A 22,614-nucleotide genomic window follows, 5' to 3' on the forward strand; every position below is an offset into this window, starting at 1 on the left:
ATTGGAAGTAACAGTAATATATTAGAATGGAAATATATTAGGTTTTAGTATTCCGAGGTAACGGTAACTTAGTCTTTTTACACGAACCGATTAGATACCCCGTACCATTTTTCTTTCTACGAGACTAAAATTCATATGCCCTGGTAATCCATGTATGCCCCAACTTAGCCAGATTAAATAAAGCATGAAGTATAAATAATATGAATTGTTATCAACAACGAACATCCGGTTTGGCGGTGTGTTGTTTAGTTTAGCAGAATAAAGCTCAAAAGTGAGAACAAATCTTATAACATGTATTTTTTATACATATTATGGAGAATTGGGGAAATTTCAGTTTGGTCCTATTTTAGTGGTCTCAAGTTAGTATGGTCCACCAATAAAAGGGGAGTTTAGTTTGGTTCCTACTTATTCACAAATATTAAAGTATCTAAAATATCCTTTTCTCTCTCTTATTTTTTTCATTTCTTCATCACGTGATATATAATTGTACCATCTTCTTCTTTATTTTTTTCTCCCTTCTTTGTTTCTCTCTACTAATTTATCTTTTTTCTTAACATAAACAAATAAAAAACATTAAAATTAAGTATCTCCCAAAATATAAGTTGAAAGTTAATAAATTTTATATATTGGTAAAGGTCTCGAACGACATCTGCACAATGAGTACCCATTGTGCTATGTTTCAAAGCTTTAATTTTTTCGGTATAATAGTAGTTCATATCCAAGAATGAACACTATTTTAGAGTATGATAGTTCATTATAGTTCTAACAGTTCATTTTGTAGGATGAACTCGTAATGGTAGCTCATTATTGTAGAATGAACTCGTGGTAGGTGTCAGTGGCGGAGCTGGAAAATAAAGGTGGGGGTTGCTTGAAAACTAATTGGATTGGTGGGGGTGGCTTAAGCTTATGTTTTAGGGTGAGTTTTCTGGACTTTGGGATGGCTTAAACCAACCCAACTCAGTATGTACTTCCGCCTCTGGTAGGTGTTCATATTGTAGAATGAACTCATAATGGTAGTTTATATTGTAGGAATGTTAGTTCATTTTGTAAAATGAAATCGTAATTATATTTAATTATAATAGTTCATATTGTAGAGTGAACTCGTAATAGATGTTCGTTATGGTAGTTCATGTTGTAAAATGAACTCGTAAGCGGTTGATCATATTGTGGAATGAACTCGTAATAGGTGTTCATATTTTATATGGTAGAATGAACTCGTAATAGTAGTTCATTTTATAGAATGAACTCGTATGTTACTTCATCCCCGGAGTTCATTTTTTAGAATGAACTCGTATGATAGTGCATTCAAGTACTTCATTTTGTAGAATAAACTTGTATTGTACCTAAAAGATAACGTAAAACTAAAAGCTTCGGAATATAGTAAAAATGACACTTGTGGGATAGATCTCGTCGAGAAATTTCTGAATATATAAAATTTATTATTTTTTGGTTTATGGTTTACAACATACTATTTGTTTTTTAAGTTTATTAATTTTTTTTTATGAAGAGAGGGAAAAAATATAGAGAAAAGTGTATTTTTAACATAATATTCACCTTAGGATCAAATAGTAATTTTTCGGACCGAACTAAAAATATATTTTTTAAAAGGATCTGAGAGAAATTGGACCAAGTCAAAAGGACCAAATAGACACACTTATTCTAATACTAGGATTATTTGATAGTTTCTGCCGAAATTTCCCGGTTGGGCCGCGAAAGAAATGACTTCAGTCCAGTCTTTCAAATTGTATATATAATTTGAGTGGAAATTGCTGGCCTCACATTGAAAGTTAGTCCAAAAACTTGAATTCTAGAGCTCCTGGCTCGGGACCAATAAAAATTCAGGATTTTGAGATTTCCGTGTTCATTGCCGCACACAACGAGGTTGGTGGACAATATCCAAAAATTCCAGATATCAAACCTACACTGAAAACTATCCGATACCCTAATTCTATTTTCTTCGTTTTTCTATTCTCATCTCTTTTCAATCTGAAAAAGTAAACAATCAGGATCGAGATCGTCTCCCATTATGCTGCCGATTTCTCTCTGCCTATTCTCCTTCGTTTTTACAGCACAAAAAAACGTCATATCGATTTAGGGTTCCCTCTAATCTACTTTCATTGTTTTGCAGATACCCTGGATTCCCTCGACCATGCACTGTCATCGTTGTTGTAGCGATATTATATGTCAAGTAATATCAAGGTATATATAAACTTATTATGTAAAAATAGATATGATCAAATAGAGAATTGTTTACGGTTAATCTTGGTAATTGTATTAACAACGTAATATCAATGTAATTTCTTAGTAACGCAGACGACCATTATCATTATTCATGGTTATAGTGTAATTTTTGTATGTGTGTTTATCTTTTCATAAGGTGTTTAGGTATTATTGTCCTTACAATATGAATAAAAAGAAATACAAAGATCCCCTTTCTTCTGTTCTTTATGACCTCGATGTTCTGATGATGATAATGCCCGACACACATGGGATGGGTTAATAGTTATGATGATGAAGTGAGTTTGAGTATGCTTGCTTCATAAGAATTCTAATTAGTTTTCAATTTGTTCAAATCCCAATTGTCACGACCTGCATAACTAATTAAAATTGCAATTGGTACACAAGGTTGTTTCGGAAAGAACTATAGGATTTGATTTCTCCGTATTCTCTATTCACACCAACTGGATATATTTATTATTTCAATGCATCTGTATCTCTCTTATTTCTATGATTGGAATACGGATAAACTCTAATGTGTTAGTGCATTCACTTCACAGACGTATGTAAGATTGGGAACTCAACTTGATTAGATTGGTGCGACTGGACATTATGGCATGACTGGATCTATTTACTTCATGTAGTACTTCTTTTGTTATCTTCCCTGTCTAAAGACATACGGTCACTTCCCAAGGTGTCTCTTTTAAGAATTTGGATTCTGAAAATGGTCTAACGTTAAAGCTGTCACTTAATATATGGACAAATTTGAGTCTGGGTATTTTTCCATTTCAAACATTTTAAGAAAGATATTTTAGGAAAGACCAATTGGAGAAAGCAAAAACTATAGTTCGAAGCCATAAATTATAGTACCATTGAACTTTGTTTTATTTGTGTATTACATTTTTTTATTGTGTAAAGTCCTGCACTCAGATGTCCATCATGAAAATATACAGAGATTCATGAGGTAATTATTATAATGTTTTATTGGTTTTAATTCTTTCAATAGTGAGGTTATACTAAAGAGAAAACAATTAATTTTGACATTGATAGTTGTCTCAAATGATTAGTTCATGAGGTGTTTTTTTCACTGGAGCTTTGAAATTTAGTATAAATTTACCCAGGCCAGGTGTTTCTTTTTTTTCTACGTCTGCTCTTTGGTTTCGTATCAATTGCAGACACTATAGTTCATCATTCCAAAATCATTTTTGCAGTGATGTCATGACTTGCATAATTATCTATGTTTGCTCTTCAGTTTCTTATCAACACTGCAAAAATGATTCCAAAATCACTGATCTAGATAAGTTTTTTTTTCTTTAAATAAAACGAAGAGCGGAAAGGCCCTTCCTGTTACTGTTGTATTCGTTTCATTTTTGTGATAGAGAGACCTGCAAGGTTCTTTTGAAACTTACTCTCAAAGATTGGAAAGAGGTGCGGCGCCAATATTTTTAACATACTTTATAAGTTCAGTTATATCCATATATATACTCAATTCATGTTTCTCTTATAATTTACATAGAATATCTAAAAGAATATATGACGGATATATATATATATATGCAGGCACGGGCAGGAAACATTTAGGTCGGAAGAGAGAATCATGTATGTAGACCTCAAAAGACTAACGATTTAGGTAATCATATTAAACACTTCCGTATGCAGATTAAAGAAATTTATTGCTTTTTGAACTCAGGACTTTATATATTAACCCGTAGAGTAGTTTTTCAAAAAAAGTTTGTATTTTAAACAACATTTGAAGACTAGGTATTTGATAAACCCGTTGCAGGTATTTTAAACATGGAATATTGGAACTTTAGGATTCAGTGGCTGATTCTCTAGATCACTCTTCATGCTTAAAACAACTATTCTGATAAAATGTTGTGTCTTATGTTTTTGCATTCTCTACCAACTTGCAAGTACAACTATAGGATCCATTTACTTTATATAAGGATATTTTCCCGCCATGTTGGCTCCAGGGATACCTCGGTTAGTGCCTTTTTATTATTATGTTATTATTGTCTGGGTACTTTAGTGTCTATGGAGACATTTGATACAAACAAAAGAAAAATTCTTATTGGCGTCAAGCTCCATTTTTCCCTATATCTGACTCTGATAGAAAGTGGTTGGCGGGTGTGTTATATGGTGGAATAGATGATAGAGGATGTAAAAACCTTCTATTTGTAACTCGAAGCAGCGGCTTTCCCAAAGGTAAAAGGCCGCTCATGACTGTTTCTGTAGATGATTGCTTACGTTCTATGAATATGCTGACTGTAAACTCTCTTTTCCCCATTATGCCTATGAATCATTCAAACTTAAGTGTCATTATATTGCATAAGAAAATGGTACTTGCTGTCTTAGGTCAAAAGGGTTTGAGTTCCAATGGCAATATTAGCTCAAAGTATAACACATGCATACGCTTGAAAAGCGTCGTATATCATTTTGGTCATGATTAATGGCTTAACTAGGCAAAGATAAAAATTTTGTGTTTCTCTTTTGATAATGAATTGCAAAGTTTATAGTCTCATCCCATAAATGTCTTATTGACGTTAACGAGTTTGAATTATGCTTTTAGAATACCATTGTTTGGCAAACCTATTAATTTGGCTCATAACACAACCCTTGCAGGACACACTCCTGGGACGTGATTAAATGTCGTAGTGAAGACATCATAGCAACCTAAACATGGAGCTTGGTGACACAGAATTGAAAAATCTTGCTTTGATGCCCTGAAAAATTGGTTTGGCGACCTCAATTTGTGTGAATCCGCAACGAAATAGGAGAGATCGTTTCTACATTTGCAGCACAAATAATACTAATTTAGTTAACATAATCCCGTGCAACGCACGGGCAAGACACTAGTAAGCATTAATAATATGTATATCCTTACAATACTAAATTGTTCGTGACTTACTAAATGAACCTGAATTATATACATCGGAATAACGAAACTAAAAATCAAATTCAAAACATGTATAGTTGTCCTACTTTGAGTTGTGTGATAGGTCATGCATAGTCCAAATGGAGCTGGAGATATACCCAGGAAAAGGAAGCACTTTGGAGGAAAATAATCCAACACAAAACCGATTCTGAAAAAGAGGGCATCTTCCCGAAAGCTTATAATTCTACTTATGGCAGAGGTTTCTGGAAAGGAATTGAAAATGAGAAAGGAATTGTTCATTGAAACTCTATAGTGCAAATTGGGTCAGGAAAAGATATTAAATTTTGGAGAGATCCCTAGAACAGTAAGATTCCATATTGTGAATCTCACAAAAAAGCTGTCAAAGCAGTATCACTCAAAGATGCAAAGGTAGCTGAACTAATTCATGGAGGCCTATGGAGAATTCAACTTTTGTATCCCCTTCTGCAAAGGTAACTGCTGAATTATCAAACTTGATATCCTTATTAGGATCCCCTCCTACTCTTGAGGATGATTCTGGAGACTCCATCAGTTATATGCTTTCCTCCAGCTATACTGTAAAAGAAGGTTACAGCTGGATAATGCAGAGCCAACAACAGACAGCTTCTGATGATTTTGGTTATGTATGGGTGAAGAAGGTCCCTCCCAAGGCACAATTATTGGCTTGGTTAGCAGTTAACAATACTATTCCTATGGTGGATAATTTATTAAAAAGAGGATGTCAAATTACAGATACTCTTTGTTCATTCTGCGGCTCAAACCAAGAGAACATCAAACACATTTTGTTGCATTGTCTGTTTACTATAGGAATATGGGATTATTTCACCATTCCTATGGAGAAAGATTGGTCGCACAAGGATAACATTCAAAATCAGTTTAAAGAATGGCATTCTATCCACTGTAGAATTTAGCAAAAAAAAGTGTGGTACATACTGCCTTTTGCAATCTGTTGGGCCTTGTGGGGAGAAAGAAATCGAAGAGTTATGGCGAAGAAGAGAGGCATGAATAAAGACATGATCATAATTGAGATCAAAAAACTTCTCTTCCAATGGGGTTCATTACACTCATGGTTCCAGTGCATAACTTTTAGCGATTTTCTTATGAACTGGAAGGCAATTCTAGATATTAGACATTGAGAACTATTTGTTCTAAATTATCTGTAATGGGCTGGTTTTTCAGCTTTTTCTTTTTAGTAAAACATTTCTCCTTTTCTCTCTCTCAAAAAAAAGGCCACGCATAGTCCCAGCGGATTGATTGTTAAGTACTCAGAAACATAATGAAAATGCTTTATACCCCTACATGTTCTACCCAAAATTTTCTCCTTGTCATGTCTCGCTCTCACCGATGGTTCTCCGAGTCTCACCGGTAATTACGCATTGGATGAAGATGAGTACGATTACATTTATGAAGAGCATGAAGATTATGGAGACTCGGAGCTTTTATTAGAAATTCTTTTTGGTTTACATTTTAAGAGAAGAAACTTTAGAATTGGAAATAAGGGACGCTTGAGAGGATTAGGATATAGACATTATTAATATCCTTGAATTTTCTCTTGATTTTATCTGTTTTGTGTTAGTTTTTTTTGGAGCTTTTTGAGTTATCTTTACAGTTATTTTTTAACTCCTTTGATTTATGGAAGTGGGGGGCCTTGAACCCTTCTTATAATTCTTATAATTACGCTTTTTTTTTTTGATATTTACTTTGATAAACTATTAGACTTAGCAAAAAAAAACTCTCACTCGTGGTTCGCATTCAGCCCAGAACCCACCGCAGACGTTAGAGGGTTCAAAACTACCGGATCTGGGGTTTAGATTTGGACTCGTCATGGGGGTAATGGTGGGGGTAGTGGTGGAGTGTGTAGCGGGGTCGGAAACACTGTCACCCTCACTACAAGTACTGACAAGATAAGGGGTTACATAAGACGGTGAAACATTACCACGTCTCAACCTTTACACGTACTTAAAAAAACAAACTTCTTCTCATCTCATTGTGATCAACATCAAATCTGTTTTGGCACTTCTTTCAAAACCCAAGCTTCATCTTAACATTTCCCAATGTGATGATCTGATCAACAGCACTGACGCAAATAAATCCACATATTTATCAAGACATTTAGTCCATAACGGTGCTGCTGCCAGACTTGATTCAATATTTATCCATAAACCTCACTACTTAATAAAGAGAAGAGAGCAACGAAAACAAATCCATTACTAATAAAAAATCCAGTAGAAGAAACTTTATCAAAAATGATGGGAAGTTTGAGCTCCAATGGTTCTTATGCACCTTCGAGAAAGGTGATGATGATGGGTTATGATGTGCCTGAGGGAATAGATATTAGGGGACGCTACACTGAGGAATATGCAAAGATATTAACTAAGGATGCACTAATGTTTGTTGCTGATCTGCAAAGAAAGTTTCGCAATCGAATTAAGTATGCTTTGGAGTGCAGGAAAGAAGCTCAGAGACGGTATAATGCTGGTGCGCTGCCGGGGTTTGATCCTGCTACGAGGTATATTAGGGAAGGGGAGTGGGTTTGTGCTTCTGTTCCACCAGCTGTTGCAGATCGGAAAGTTGAGATTACTGGGCCGACTGAGCGTAAGATGGTTATCAATGCACTCAACTCTGGGGCCAAAGTTTTCATGGTAAGGCAAAAAAACAAGAGATTTCGTTTGATTGTTTTTCTTTTTCTTGTGTGGCCTTACTTTTAAATTTTTCGAATCTGACTCAGATTCGTATGTCGACGGTTGAATACATTTGCAATCTGAGTCAGAAACTTGATTTATTTAAGTTTAATCGGGGTTCTGTGAAATATTATAAAGGAACAAAGTTTTTAATTTTCTTGTCTGGTTAATTTATGACCATAGGCTGATTTCGAAGATGCATTATCGCCAACTTGGGAAAACCTAATGAAAGGTCAAGTGAACTTGAAAGATGCAGTAGAAGGATCCATAAGTTACCATGACCAAGCTAGAAACAGAGTATACAAGCTCAATGACCAAACTGCCAAACTCTTTGTTCGTCCACGAGGATGGCACCTTCCTGAGGCTCACATTCACATAGATGGTGAGCCTGCGACTGGTTGCCTTGTCGACTTCGGTCTCTACTTTTACCATAACTACAGAGCTTTCCGCCAGAACCAAGGCGCTGGTTTCGGTCCTTTCTTTTATCTCCCTAAAATGGAGCACTCAAGGTAAAATACCTACCCGTCTCCTACAAGACTTGCAATTTTGACACTTAACTAATGTAAAAGGTCTACTTATGTGATTGGCAGGGAAGCAAAGATATGGAACTGTGTATTTGAGAAGGCGGAAAAGATGGCAGGAATTGAGAGAGGAAGCATCAGAGCTACTGTACTGATTGAGACTCTTCCCGCTGCCTTTCAAATGGATGAAATCCTCTATGAATTGCGTGATCACTCAGTTGGGTTGAATTGTGGTAGATGGGATTATATTTTCAGTTATGTGAAGACCTTCCAGGGTCACTCAGATCGTTTACTTCCTGATAGAGTTCAGGTTGGCATGGCTCAGCACTTTATGAGAAGTTACTCTGACCTTCTCATCCGGACATGTCATAGGCGTGGTGTTCATGCCATGGGCGGCATGGTAAGTCTGAAACTCCTCTTTGTACCCTGCGTAGTAATTAGAGATATGCTTAAAAGCACATCTGATATGTAAATTCTATTGTGATCCAACACAGGCAGCTCAAATACCAATTAGAGATGATCCAGAAGCAAATGAAGCAGCATTAGAGCTGGTGAGGAAAGACAAGCTCCGTGAGGTAAGAGCAGGTCATGATGGAACTTGGGCTGCCCACCCTGGACTTATCTCTGCAATTATGGATGTCTTTCAAAACAACATGGGAAGCATACCTAACCAGATCCAAAGCATGAGGAGAGAAGATGCAGTTGTAACTGAGGAAGACCTCATACAGAAGCCTAGAGGTGTCAGGACAATGGATGGCCTTCGCCTAAACACCAGAGTTGGAATCCAGTATGTGGCTGCATGGCTTACTGGAACAGGGTCAGTTCCTCTTTACAACCTGATGGAGGATGCTGCCACTGCAGAGATCAGCAGAGTTCAAAACTGGCAGTGGCTGAAGTACGGGGTAAGTTTGAACGGCGATGGGCTTGGAGTTCACGTGACTAGAGAGCTCTTCGGTAGGGTAGTAGAAGAAGAGATGGCAAGGATCGAGAAAGAGGTCGGTGCACAAAGGTTCAAGCGTGGAATGTACAGGGAAGCTAGCAAGATATTCACTCGACAGTGCACTGCAGCAATCCTTGATGATTTTCTGACTCTAGATGCTTATAACCAAATCGTTCAACATTACCCCAAGGTTTCCTCTAAGCTCTAAGCAAGTTCACCATCTAGAAGGCTACCAGAAGTTATTATGTTAACCAGGTTTCATCTTTTGTTGTTTCATCCATATGGGTCTATCTCGACTCATTTTCACCACTTTGAATAAGTAATAATCACCTCTTCTCATTGTTATACGGTTATCACAGGGGGAAGTTAATGTATTTGTCTTTTGTTTTCTTTCCATGTCTACTCTTCAGTGATTGTTGTAGGAACCCTAACTAGACAACTATCCACATATCAATTTCTCAGAAACTGGAGGCTAACATAACCGATGAGTTTTAGACCATAGAAAGTTCGCACATACTGAGCTAGGAGAATTTCATGCAGAGTACACCGTAATTATTGACAAAATTACAGATTATGAGTTTATATTGTAGATGAAATAACCAAGTCATGTATAAGATTTATGATTTCATTCCTTTACTTGAAAGACAATTGGTGGTCAAGGCTTGAAGACGCTACCAGATGAGATTTGCACGAATCAAGTTTGACTACCGACAGTTTGGGTAATCAAGTGGCCAAAAAATGCTGTAGCAAATCCTAGCAGCCCACCTGCGATTACCTGTCATAAGATGGCAAGTTTAGACAAGTGGAAACATCAATTATGCTAAATTCGTTCATTACCTGTCATAAGATGGCAAGTTTAGACAAGTGGAAACATCAATTATGCTAAATTCGTTCACTGATAATAAATTTACAGATGTTTGTACTTGATATTTTATGGAGTGAAATATATTACGCAAGATCTCAAATACGGCTAAATATGTGATATAAAACTAAGCAGGAGCAATTCATTTGATGTCTAGTCAAACCTGAGGAGGAGTGTGGCCAAGAAGTTCACGTAGTGGTCTGGTATCGGCCAGAGGATGTTCTTCCGGAAGTTCAAATACAATTTGATTCAATACCTGCAAAAAACATGATATACGAACTGATTTTCTAGCATTTAAACAGATCAAGAAAAAAAATCATCAGAGATGGGGTGAGGGAGTGAGAGAGGGGGAGAGAGGGAGATCAAACCTCAGCTTGACGTCCAGCATGTAATCGAACACCAGATGCATCATACATCACCTGCCAAGGAATGTTTTACATAAGAAATCTCGAAAGTGGACTAAACACTGCATTAAAGATCCATTTCATAGAGAAAATCTTTTACCATATTTCAGTGTTTGAGTGGTCACGCTATAACATAAGAAATAGAATGGACACTCAGTGTTGTATCTTGCTGTTTGAGTGGTCACGCTATAACGTAAGAAATAGAATGGATACTCAGTGTTATCCTTTACTTGGATAATTCAGTACAAAATGTTACTTAATTGAAGCATTTCCACGAACTTCATAACGGAATAAAGATGAACAAAATCAAAATTTCACTGCCGTGACTTGTGAAAATATAGATAACAAGAGTACTGAACAACATTACACTACTTAATATCCTATAGGAACTGTCTATACACACCAAGCAGTAGGAAAACACGAGGAACCCCAAGGTGTCAACAACGCACACAAGCACCAGAAAGATAAGTTCAAAGAACCAGACGATCACGTGACGGATACACATATAACTTCATAATTGCAAGTCATATATAAGATTTGAGTGAAAAATCTTACAACAGCTGCTAAGATCATTGCAGTGGCAAACAACGATCCTCCAAAGCCTTCATGAAATCCAATAGCCATAGCAAGTGCAGCAACTGTAGCAGAATGCGACGACGGCATCCCACCAGACCCAACAAGTTGCTTATAATCCCAACGTCTTTCTTTATACCTGCAGATCTATCAAAAAGTTCATAACTCTTAGGAGAAACTGGACGACCATAAACTATATTTCCTTGAAAAGTATAAATAAATAAAACAATAACACTTAGCAACTTAGACAAATCATCCATAAATTGGCAAATACTAAAGGGAATGGCTAAATAATATTTGCGTCACAATTTTAAAACAAAGACAGCTACATCATGCGCGCATAAAATTTCAATCTCCCTATCACCATCAGTTATATAAACTCCCATTCTTCCATTAAGAAAGCTAGTGAGAGACGTCTTGTTGATGTCATTGTTGATCTTGATAAAACCTGCATGTACCTTGTACCCATCTTTTCAACTATTGCTGGTAATTGATATCTTAAACAAGTCAAAATGCGGCTCACGTGCACAAACTCAACCCTTAATTTGTCAGCAATAGTCCAAACAAGGAACAAATAAACTCAAATTCAAATCTAGCTACAACAAAAATTAAGAATTTCTTAATTAGCAAAATTCACAAGTACCCCACAATATTTATTCCCCTAAATAATCATAAAAACAATGAAAGACATTTTTTTAACAAATCGAAGCTCATCTTAAGAAAAGAGAAAGATTACCAGGTAGTGAAGACCTTAATAGATTGGGCAAGAGCAAAAGCGATTAAAGCTGAAATAAGAGGGTAATTGGTGAAAACTGACGACGAAGAAGATGATGACGATGATGAAGCTGAAGAAGAAGAGGTTGAAAATGTATCATGGATCGTAGATGCTGCTGATGATGATATTGAAGATACTACTAATTCAGTATCAGCCATCTCTGTATTTTCTCTTTTCTTGAAATCTCGAAAAGAAAAAGAAAATCTTTTTTCTTTTCTTTTTTTCAGATTGAACAAGATTGAGAGACAGACTGATTCTCTAACGAGAAACGACGAATTCGGTGGGAAAAGTTTTCATGTAATTGTGAATGTTAGGGCAGCAAAAATGATTGTGGAGGTTGTCAAGGAACAGCTTCGGCAGCATTGGGTCTGTTTGTTTGCGTTGTGGGGGGGAACTCTCCACATTTCCTAAAACTGAATATCCGTTTGTTTCATCTTAGAATACGCTTAATATACTTATTTCGTCGACTCCCTCGTAATAATTTATCTGTTTTAATAGAATAATGGGGGAAAAAGGAAGAGGCAGAGAAAGAGAAGGATTTCGTTGATAAGAGAGTTCTATGGTTAGATGGGTACAATATACTTTATATATATGGAAAAGGGGAAATCCAATCTGTTTTGGGCCGCACACCTATGGGCTGTAAGCACTACAACACTCCCCCCTCGGTCCAATAGAACTCCGTATGCAGTGCTTCATATAAAGTGCTTCGAATATAGTTCTTCAAATGTTTTCCTCTCCTTGATGACTTGTGCCGAAATCAATTGCCTTACTAAAACTTTGACAAGGAAAAACCCAGTGGGATAAAACCTTGGCACAACTCTTCACATGTAGTACTTCACATGTTATCTTACTTTACATGTAGTTCATCACATGCAATACGATCTTCAAAGATCGATGATCTAAGTTATTGCCTCGTTAAACTTCATCAGGAAAACCCATAGGACAAAACCTGAACTAAAAAAAGAGTACAATATTAATCAAACTTAGAACAATTAGACGCATATACGTTGCCTCATTAAAACCTTGACAAGGAACCCAGTGGGACAAAACCTTGACGAAGGGAAAGAGTACAACGTGACAGATGCAAGTAAAGGTGATCTGTTAAAGATGATCACTTTGCTCCGTTGAAGTTGACTAGTTGCTTCACAACTCTAAGAAGAAAATCCTCTGGGAAAGACAATAGCCTTAGCTGGGAAATTACATTCCCGGTATTGTTGTTGTCTCATTAAAAACCTTGTCGAGCAACAAAACCCTGTGGGAAAAAGTAACCTCGGTGAGGAAAAGAGTTCAACACACCATTATGCTCCCCCTGATGTCAGAAATTTTCATTAGTCTAATAGTCAAAAGGAGTTTATCACACATACTTTGGTGACTTGAATGTTTATAAGACCTTGTTGTTGATTCTGGAAGTTACGTTGCTTAACGACTATCTCATTTCATTTCTTTGATTCAATATTTTCAGTAATATCAACACGATCTTTATGTCTTCAACGTTCAACATACTTGATGTTTTTAGTGTTGTCTCGCTAAAAACCTTGTCGAGTCAAAACCCTTTGGGAAAAACTATTCTCGATCGAAGGGAAAAAGAGTACAACACAACTTCAATTTAAGAAAATATGTCGACATCATATCCTTGGATCCTCCCCTGATGTCGGCATCTCCCCCTGATTACTTTCAGAGTTGTTCCACACAGTTCCTTTAGTCATGTACTTTTCGAAACTGAATATCGGTAATAACTAAAATAATCTACCATATCTCCCTCTGATTACTTTCGTTGGAGAAGAGATTATTGTTCCTTCATAATCAAAACTTTTGGATTGCACTTTCATTAGCATTCCTTTTAATGTCTTTGTAGGGATAAACAAATTTATGTCAATGGTTACTTTTAAGTACATGATTACATTCACTATACCATTCCAATGACGTTGCGTTGGCGCGAGCTATATCTAGCTAACAAGTTCACTGAGGATGTAAAATTTAATCGAGTACATACTAAGTACAACAATGCGTCTATTGTACTTAGATATGGGAATTTCATCTCCCAACACATTCGTCATCTTCCTTTGACGAAATGGTCACTTACTTACATTTGAACCTCGACTAATCATGGGAGTGCTATCAGGATGCATGTCTTTGTTAAATTGCCTGACAACTTTAGACATATGCAAACTGGTGGAATAATATCCACAAGCTCAGTATCGTCGAGCTTTCCCTAGATTTTTCATCTCAAATTCGGATTTTAAATAGCTTTTAAGGTCTCTTATTACATCAAGAGTACCCATCGTGTATGTACCATCAACATAAATAGCTACAATTCCAAATCAGGAACTTTCTTATGAATACGCAAGGAAAAATAACTTACTTGTCTATCCCCTCCAAATCAAATAGCCACTTAGACGGGTATACCACATCCGTCTGATTGCTTCAATCTATAAGTGAACGTTCTATCTAATTGTAAACGCACTCTGTGATTTAGAGATACTTGATTTGGACAACAAAAGTATATCAAGTACTTTTGTAAATATCTTCTATCTCTTGATTCTTTCAGAGATACGTAACAACCACATACATATGCTGCATTTCAAATCCTTTTGAAATTACCAAGCTAACTAAGTAGCGGAACTCTATAACGTTCATCACAAGAGAACAATTCTAGGGCTTTGTGAGAAACCTCGCGCCACAAGGCGAGTCTTTGTACTTTAAGACTACTTTATTCTCATTATGCTTTGTGACAAATTAATTATGTATGTCCAATAGGCTTTACACTTGGTTGGTTAGCATTACCACACCAAATACCCGTATATTTGCCAAAGAACTAAGTTCTACCTGGATTGTGTAGGCCATATATCATATATGCTATTTATTTGAAATTAATCAAAATAAAGCATGGTACGATATCATTGTGATTTACTTCTGGAGCAACTATTTATGTATTATATCATCATTGTGCACGCATGATCCTTCCATTGACTCATGTGCATTCTCATAACCCGTCAGGATTTCATTGTTCTCTAGAATCATTTAAAACTTCGGAGCGTCCTCCAGTATTGATTCATGGACATAGTCATAGACAATCAAATGAGATGATTTCATTAATGATACAAATTAGGTTGTGCCTTACTCATCTACTTCCTTTCTTGGTGAGCATTAATCGAACCCGGTGGTCTCTCCATCTTCCTTTATGGAGCCACGGCCTCAACTACACTTACACCAAGTGTAGTTGCAACATCTTACTCTATGGTGTACCCCATACTGAGGATTTCTAACCTTGCAGGAATATTTGCAGCTGGTATGTGTGATCTTGTCACTTTAGTGACATCAGTGTACATTCTGAAAATTGATTATTCTTTGTCACTTCACATTTACATTTGTGGAGTACAAGAATCAATATGAGACACAGTGGGAACACATCACGACAATTCATGTCATTCCCTTAGAAAAATACTTTTTCTTATCTCCCCCTAACGACGGAAAGACTGTCTCATTAAAGTGATAACCTGTAAATCTAGCAGTAAGAGATCTCCTGCCAAAGGTTTTAAAATGTGGATAACTGTTGAGATTAAATATCCAACAAAAATACTTAATCATTTTCGTGACCCATCATAGTAAGATGTGGAATCGTATTGCACATATATAGTGCAACCAAAAATGCGTAAGAACACAAATGTCAGACTTAAATTCAGTTACCAACTGGTACGCAGAAAAGGTTGACTAATATTGGGTTCTAAAACGAATTAAGTAAAGATGCCCGTAATATTGCGTATCCCCAAAGCAATAAAAGGTAGGTTGGTACGCATAACCTATTCCTTAGACACCATCTGTAACCTTTGATGGTAGCCTCTGCGAAACCATTGGGTATAAGATGCTCTATATTGATCCTATTAAACATGCAATATTCATCAAGTCCTTTTGATGTAAATTCTCTAGCATTAACAAGGGTGGTTAGCCTTTGCACTTTGCATTGTGTAATATGTACTAGTAGTTTTCAAACGCAAATTTCTCGGGAACTATAACTAGTCCAAAATGTCAAAACATTCACCAGATCCATCATTCACTTTAATGGTCCGCATTCTGCATGAATATTTTTCTAAATTTCACCTTGTTTTCTTTGTAATATGGAAATTTTACCATTTACATTTTAGGATGGTCTCGATCCTGTTTTACTGAAGACTTTGTAAAAATGAGTGATATGCTTTCTTACCTAAAAGCATAATGGGAAAGGGGGTTGTGCATCTAGTAATTTAGAAATACTTATTGAGAGATATGCCGTCACTTTGCATTCTGTCAATCTTTTTCCCATTTTCGTTCACTCAAACAAAGTGATATTTGTATGATTTCTTTCAAAACAATAATCATGTCACAACCAATGTTTCTTTATGGTTATGCCCAAAGCCTGTATGAGTCAGTTTCCAACATTTCATCGTCGGAGTCAATATCGATTCAATAATCCAAATATTATAGTGAATTACATCGCACTAGATTGACTCATTAGTTTCTCTAAAATATATTTCCTTCCAAATATATTAGAGACTATAAAAGATTCAATCAGTTACATTCTCATCATTTTGATGTTCCACATTGATATCCATTTGCACGGGTTACTTGGAAATTTAACAAGGTGTGATTATCTCTTGGTACATTTAGAGATTTTACGACGTCTTTGTTCTATCTTGAAAAAATACATGAACAGTGTTGCGCTCGATAATATAGGTAAATGGCCAAGAAAAGTTCTTGTTGCCATTAAAGTTGATGTGAAAATTGGTTGTTACTATGATACACATACACATTACATTGTATATACCAACACCTATGACCAGGTGCATTTCCAACTCTTTTATTATGATGGGAGCTAGAATTACATCTTAGATGATCCCATGTTCAATTGATACCTATACTTTGGTATCATTACTGCTGGGAAAAAAAATAAATATTTTTGTCTCATGATATATGTGTTCCTTTTCACATGCTTTATATGAGTCGCTACGTCTAACCCTCATTACTTTGGGGTTCTTTCCATTTTCAATTTTGCTACATTTAGCTTAATTTGAGAAATTTCCTCAATAAGCCAAGAGAATATCACTACACATGTCAACCACTTACTTTAGGTTGAATATATAACTAAAGATAGTTCTCTTGTTGTCATACTTCAACATGTACTGGTTCTTTGTATTCAACATGTATTGGTCGTTAGTATCATGGATGAAGTAAGTAAATGGAAATTTTCTGACTCATAATCTTTTATGAGTTCTTCCAAAAAAATTGGAATACATGTGATTTTATTTGAACGTATATTTTGAAACTACCGACTCTTTAATAGTCGAGCAAGCGGATTACATCCCATGGAACATTCAAATTTGGGAAGAAAATATCAAATACACAATAATGGTGTTCAAGTACTTTTAAAACCCCAAATAAATATATTTGAATCGAGGTGGTACAACCAAATTGAACGAAAGATAAACATCATTCAACCATAGCCAATATCATTTCAAGAGAACAAAATAACATTAAGATCAAAATTCTTAATGATCGAGATCAACAATCATAATTTAAGTTGACCGTTTATATGATACGGACTTATCTAAACACAAAGATAAAAAGTAGAACTAGGCATGTTCTAAAATAAAATAAAAATAAATAAGCCCAACGAGTATTAAATTTTGGTTACATACCTTAACCATAACCTTCGGTTCCCGCTTTACACATACATAACCGGGACGGTCTTGGTCGCGCACGCCCTAAACTGGGTCGGAGCGGAACAGGACAGCTGGGTCGGACCGGAACAAGACCGGGTTGGTATGAGTGGGACGGGTCGGATCGGATTGGTTTGAACCGGACTGGACCTGGTTGAGTTGGATCGGACCGGTTTTTCTTCTTTTCTTTTCCAGCGGACAACAAACTCTTTCTTTTCTGATTATGAACATACGCTTTTCCGTTTTCGTTTTCTCTCAAAATGATTTCCCACCTAGACATGATCAATCACAGCAATAATATTAATATACAACAATAAATAATATTATTATAATATGTACAATAAATCAAATCAAATCAAATCACAAGTATACATTGGATATATCAAAATCAGGAAAAAGAAAATATAGATCCAACTTAGCTTGACGATGATGATTTCAATGTTGATTCCAACGATTACAATAATTCCAACGTAGTGTATTTGATTTGATTGAGAAAATAAAATAAAACAAAAATACATACGGATCTAAAACAATCCTTCACGGATTTGATAGCACCAAAAAAAAATCCATTGTTTCGGGTTTAGAGCTCGTGCTTGATAACGTGTTTTAGTAGAATAATAGGGGAAAAGAAAGAGGTAGAGAAAGAGAAGGATTTCATTGATAAGAGAGTTATATGGTTACATGGATACAATATACTTTATATACATGGAAAAGGGAAAACCCAAAAGACATCTGTTTTGGGCAGCACACCTATGGGCTGTAAGCCCTACAACATTATCTCAAGCCCTACAGCATTATCTTTATTTATAGTCTTTGTATGTCCAGTTCAGCACGACACGGCATAAAGATCCATATTCTCTGGTGAGGGAAAAGAGCATCTTTCTTGCACCGTGGCGAGGCTAAAAAGAAAAAGAAAAAGAAAATGAAGAAACTGCTGCAAATACAAAACCTGGCTAGATTGAGGTCACCCAGGCTAATTGATTGGGTATTACCTAATGAAACAAATTTCGGGTTATTATGGAGTAAAACACAATACCCCTTAACCATTTATTTTCAAAATGGCTAATATACCCTTACTCAATTAACACATTTTTTTTGATTAAATTAATTAATTTAGTTAGTTAATTAGTTGATTAAAATTAGATGATTAAAATTTTGAAATTAGGTTTTATTTAGATTGAATTCATGGATTGTGGATCATGAGTTTTGAGGAATTCTTTTTTTTTTTGAGAATTTTTTTTACAATGGAAATGAAAGCACAATAGTCAAATACTTCTAAAAAAGGGGATTGCAAAAACTACCGAGTGATTTCATACTCAAAATTAAAAAAGAAATCAACACTTTCCGTTCTGAAAGTATGAAAAATCGGCAGGGTCGACAAATTAGGAAGATGCCGACTGTAGGTAGCCGACGGACTTGTAATAAATATAGATGCCGACTTTATTATTTTTGACACACATGAGATGTGTTGTAAATGCTTCACTAGTCCGCATCTTATTATTTTCTCACCCTGCCGACTAATGTATAGTCGTCATGTTATTAATTTCTTACCATGCCGGCGAGTATATAGTCGGCACTGAAGTAATATTGGAACAAAACGACCCTGGATTAGCTGGCATGATGTGCCATTTACAACCTTTCCGACTTTTAGTTATACCAAACAGAAAACAAAATCTAGAAAGATGTAATCCACTATAGGACACTTGCATAACGAAAAATTTAATTCATACTTTTGAAAATTTCATTCATCTCAAATCAATCTAACTCACTTTCATTGGCATCACGATTACATTTAACATGTGCAACAAACCTTTTAATCCCTAGGTGACCCTAATGGACGAGTTGTGTCTTATGAGGGTTTACATAGAGATCTACCCACATAACTACACAAAAACTATCAATCTTCATTGGAAAAATCTTGTCGAATCATTAAATGATATATAATCTGGGGAAATACTCTGAGATTTTTGACTTTGTGAATTCATAGATCAAATATGAATACTTCTCCTTTTTCCTCCAAGTAGTGAATTTTTGTGACCCTCTCCTACACACACACGAAAATACACACGCGCGCGCGCGCACATTTACATATCCAAACTTACTTTATTACTATTCAAGTGGAAGATAAGAAAACTTGGATTATGTAAAAACAATCTCTAAAAACACTTACATATTGTTGGATCAACAAGCCTAAATAGCTACGACAAAATATATGTTGTTGTATGCCTGCATAATTAACTACCCCTTTTTGGATAATTTGATACCTATTATGAGTTTGTCACAGAGATCTTCACTTTATATTTCCATAATCTCGCACAAATTGGATATACATCCTCCCCAAAAGGTTTCAGGTGCAACCTTTCATCTTGGACTTCTTCACGTCAGGTTTCATTATACCATGTTTTGATTATGGCTGAAATGACGAGGATACCCAAGTACACCATAATCTTTTCGATATCAACCTATAAGTCTGATACCTTGTGTGGTCATCTATGGAAAAAGTCGAGACAATACAACAACAAGGTAATCACTTGATAACAGTTACGGTACAAGACCGATACTATAGGATTACTATCAAGTGCCTTGGATTAACGTACAAGTGTATTTATAACAAAACAATTATAATCGCGGGAAGTAAAAGTAAATCACACAATAAAATTCTGTTAATGAGGAAATCGCAAATGCAGAAAAACCCCGGGACCTATCACAGTTTTGAATACTCTTAGAATTAAGCCGCTATACAAAGTACAAAGCCAACTTCGTATAGTTGAGACTAAGTAATCCACCCCTAATTACTTAGTTCCCTCAGTATTCCTGAGCCTACAACAGTCTAGCAAACGCACGTGAATCCCAAGACATAAACCACTATCTTGAGTTGCTTTACCGAAGCAAAGTCTTCACTACTCAACTTCTTTCGATCGTCTTCCAAAAAGTACAGGAACAAATATATTTGGTAACCACTTTATTAATGTTTGAATAAAGATTTGTACAGTTTTGAAAAAGGCTCTTTCGTTTAATAAGTAAACTCCTTTGTCGGGTTTAGATCAATCAATATCCGAAATAATCAGATTTAAATTCACAAGCTATCATATTTGGATACTGAAGAATGCCACCAAATGATAAATGTCGATCTATGCGACTACTTAATCAAATCTATCAAAGATAAATAATATCTTAGTCGGATCCCAACCGATCAAGGTGTGCGCACAAATATCACAAGATGCGAGACCAATCAGAAAAATCTTCTTGTCTTCAAATCTTCAATTATATTCAATCGTACCTGTACACAAAACTTGATTCCACTTATGATCGATCATGCACAAAATGTAGACTGTTAATAATGGATGATCACAAGTTGTCTTCAGATCTAAAAATAGTTATGAAGATCTAGTCAATCTTTTGATCTAGTTTTAGTGACCTTATGTCAGAAGATAAGGCTCTCAAGAATAATCAAACTAGGTGCAATCAAAGGTTCAACAACCATTAGTCAATTAAATCACTAATTGAGAACTAAAATAACAATGCAATTATCTAATTTCCCAACAAAAGTACTTTCTAAAGCTTCTTGATCTCACAAATGTCTTTAAACGAGTGGACGTAAGAGATTTCGCCTAATTAGGGTACTATCCTCTACGGAATAGTATTACAAGTAATACTATTAATCGGTTCCACCGGAAACAACAAAAATATTAAGTTTGCTTGGCTAAGGATAGTTTATAAGAAGAACAGACTTCATTATCTATAGACCAAGGATGTTTGGACAACAAGGAAATTCCAAAACCGAAAAGAATCTCAAGATATGCAATGGAGTACCTAATTTCGGTTTTCATATTTCCAAATAATATTCAACCTGCAATCCCGAAATCCCCTTTCGAAAGTATTTAATATTAGTTTAGCACTTGACTAATATAGCTTTTATAGAGATAAATTTAATTATTGAAAAATCAAAACATATAATTCGAAAATCTTAATTAAAAGATTCTTCAATATTCCGGTTTGGGATCATCTTGAGTATCAAAATATTTTTGAAGAATCAACAATAAGAATTATGACATGTTCAAATTGTGTCGACATCTGGAACTTTCCTATTTATCAAATCCTAATTCCAAACTCACACAAACCCTAGAATATATATGAACATCGGAAATCGATTTTGCACTTGGGACCGTTTCTACCATGATTCCTGACATAGTATAGGATCGGTTCTACCATGACTACTAATATAGATGGGGATCGGTTCTACGATTGTGGACACCCCAATTTTCCATGGTCACAAAAGTATGCCGCCATATCCTATCCGAAATGGTCTAAAGGGGATGCCCAATCTGAGTCTAAAAACCATGACATCTTTACAATTAAAAGCCCATTGTGCCTATATTAGCTAAACTTGAGCCCAGTTAAAAAATCAGCCAAGCCCAGGATGTAGGGCCCGAACTAATGTCTACTGCCTATGCCTATTAAGTCCACCCATTCGTACCCAACGTCTGTCCAATTCACATTTACTCTAAAATTGAATCAGTCGTCCACCCAAGGGAAAGTGTCAACATCAACATTAGCTTTATCCCAAAATATTTCCATTTAACAAAAATTCTTAGGATTAATTGAAAAATCTTGTATATTTGGTAATAATATTGGATAATATTTAGAATTTAAGAATAATATTTTTGAAATTAGGCAATGGAATTTAGGTTATTGATTTGAGCCATAGGATTTAGGTCGTTTAGTCCGAGGGCTGTGGTAAATGGGAAATGATTATAAATGGAGAGCTAATCTGTTGTGGTGAGGGGGACAAAATTTCCGTAGAAATCTAGGAGAGAAAAAAATTGGGAGAAAAAGTTAAAGAAAACATAGTAGAGGTCATTTTTAATAAATTGGATTCCGGATACGATTGTGCGGGAATTACTCGTTGTTGTTGTGTGAACACGTCTTAGGTGGCCCACCATTTTTGCCGCTTAAGAATAATCGAGAATGCTCCCGTCAGTTCCCACCTCCATTCACCAAGATAAGGATCACCTAGTTTATCTTAGCCCTTAA

The 22,614-nt window shown here is 35.7% G+C and overlaps 2 protein-coding genes across 2 annotated transcripts; one reads left to right on the forward strand and one right to left on the reverse strand.

Annotated features, from left to right (window-relative positions):
- Nucleotides 1-7,098: 7,098 nt before the first annotated feature.
- Nucleotides 7,099-9,669, forward strand: LOC113276535 (malate synthase, glyoxysomal-like). Its single transcript, XM_026526152.1, has 4 exons — nucleotides 7,099-7,773; nucleotides 7,996-8,321; nucleotides 8,403-8,733; nucleotides 8,828-9,669. The coding sequence occupies exons 1-4, from the start codon at nucleotides 7,378-7,380 to the stop codon at nucleotides 9,479-9,481; spliced, it is 1,707 nt and encodes a 568-aa protein (XP_026381937.1). The 5' UTR covers nucleotides 7,099-7,377; the 3' UTR covers nucleotides 9,482-9,669.
- Nucleotides 9,670-9,762: 93 nt separating this feature from the next.
- On the reverse strand, nucleotides 9,763-12,412 carry LOC113276536 (uncharacterized membrane protein YuiD-like). The gene is made up of 5 exons (XM_026526153.1): nucleotides 11,849-12,412; nucleotides 11,095-11,251; nucleotides 10,504-10,554; nucleotides 10,299-10,391; nucleotides 9,763-10,048 (listed from the first exon to the last, which is right to left on the reverse strand). The coding sequence occupies exons 1-5, from the start codon at nucleotides 12,043-12,045 to the stop codon at nucleotides 9,968-9,970; spliced, it is 579 nt and encodes a 192-aa protein (XP_026381938.1). The 5' UTR covers nucleotides 12,046-12,412; the 3' UTR covers nucleotides 9,763-9,967.
- Between the last annotated feature and the right edge of the window lie 10,202 nt (nucleotides 12,413-22,614).

The sequence above is a fragment of the Papaver somniferum genome, chromosome 4 (assembly GCF_003573695.1).
Source record: "Papaver somniferum cultivar HN1 chromosome 4, ASM357369v1, whole genome shotgun sequence".
NCBI classification, from domain to species: domain Eukaryota; kingdom Viridiplantae; phylum Streptophyta; class Magnoliopsida; order Ranunculales; family Papaveraceae; genus Papaver; species Papaver somniferum.

What these genes read in the sequence shown, in the direction of transcription:
- LOC113276535 (XM_026526152.1), top strand. Translation starts at nt 7,378, where the DNA reads ATGATGGGAAGTTTGAGCTCCAATGGTTCTTATGCACCTTCGAGAAAG. An exon ending in CTGGGGCCAAAGTTTTCATG is followed by an intron (nt 7,774 to 7,995) that starts GTAAGGCAAAAA and finishes TTATGACCATAG; the next exon opens with GCTGATTTCGAAGATGCATT. An exon ending in TTCATGCCATGGGCGGCATG is followed by an intron (nt 8,734 to 8,827) that starts GTAAGTCTGAAA and finishes GATCCAACACAG; the next exon opens with GCAGCTCAAATACCAATTAG.
- LOC113276536 (XM_026526153.1), bottom strand. Translation starts at nt 12,045, where the DNA reads ATGGCTGATACTGAATTAGTAGTATCTTCAATATCATCATCAGCAGCA. An exon ending in ATTAAGGTCTTCACTACCTG is followed by an intron (nt 11,252 to 11,848) that starts GTAATCTTTCTC and finishes ATAGATCTGCAG; the next exon opens with GTATAAAGAAAGACGTTGGG. An exon ending in CAATGATCTTAGCAGCTGTT is followed by an intron (nt 10,555 to 11,094) that starts GTAAGATTTTTC and finishes ATTCCTTGGCAG; the next exon opens with GTGATGTATGATGCATCTGG.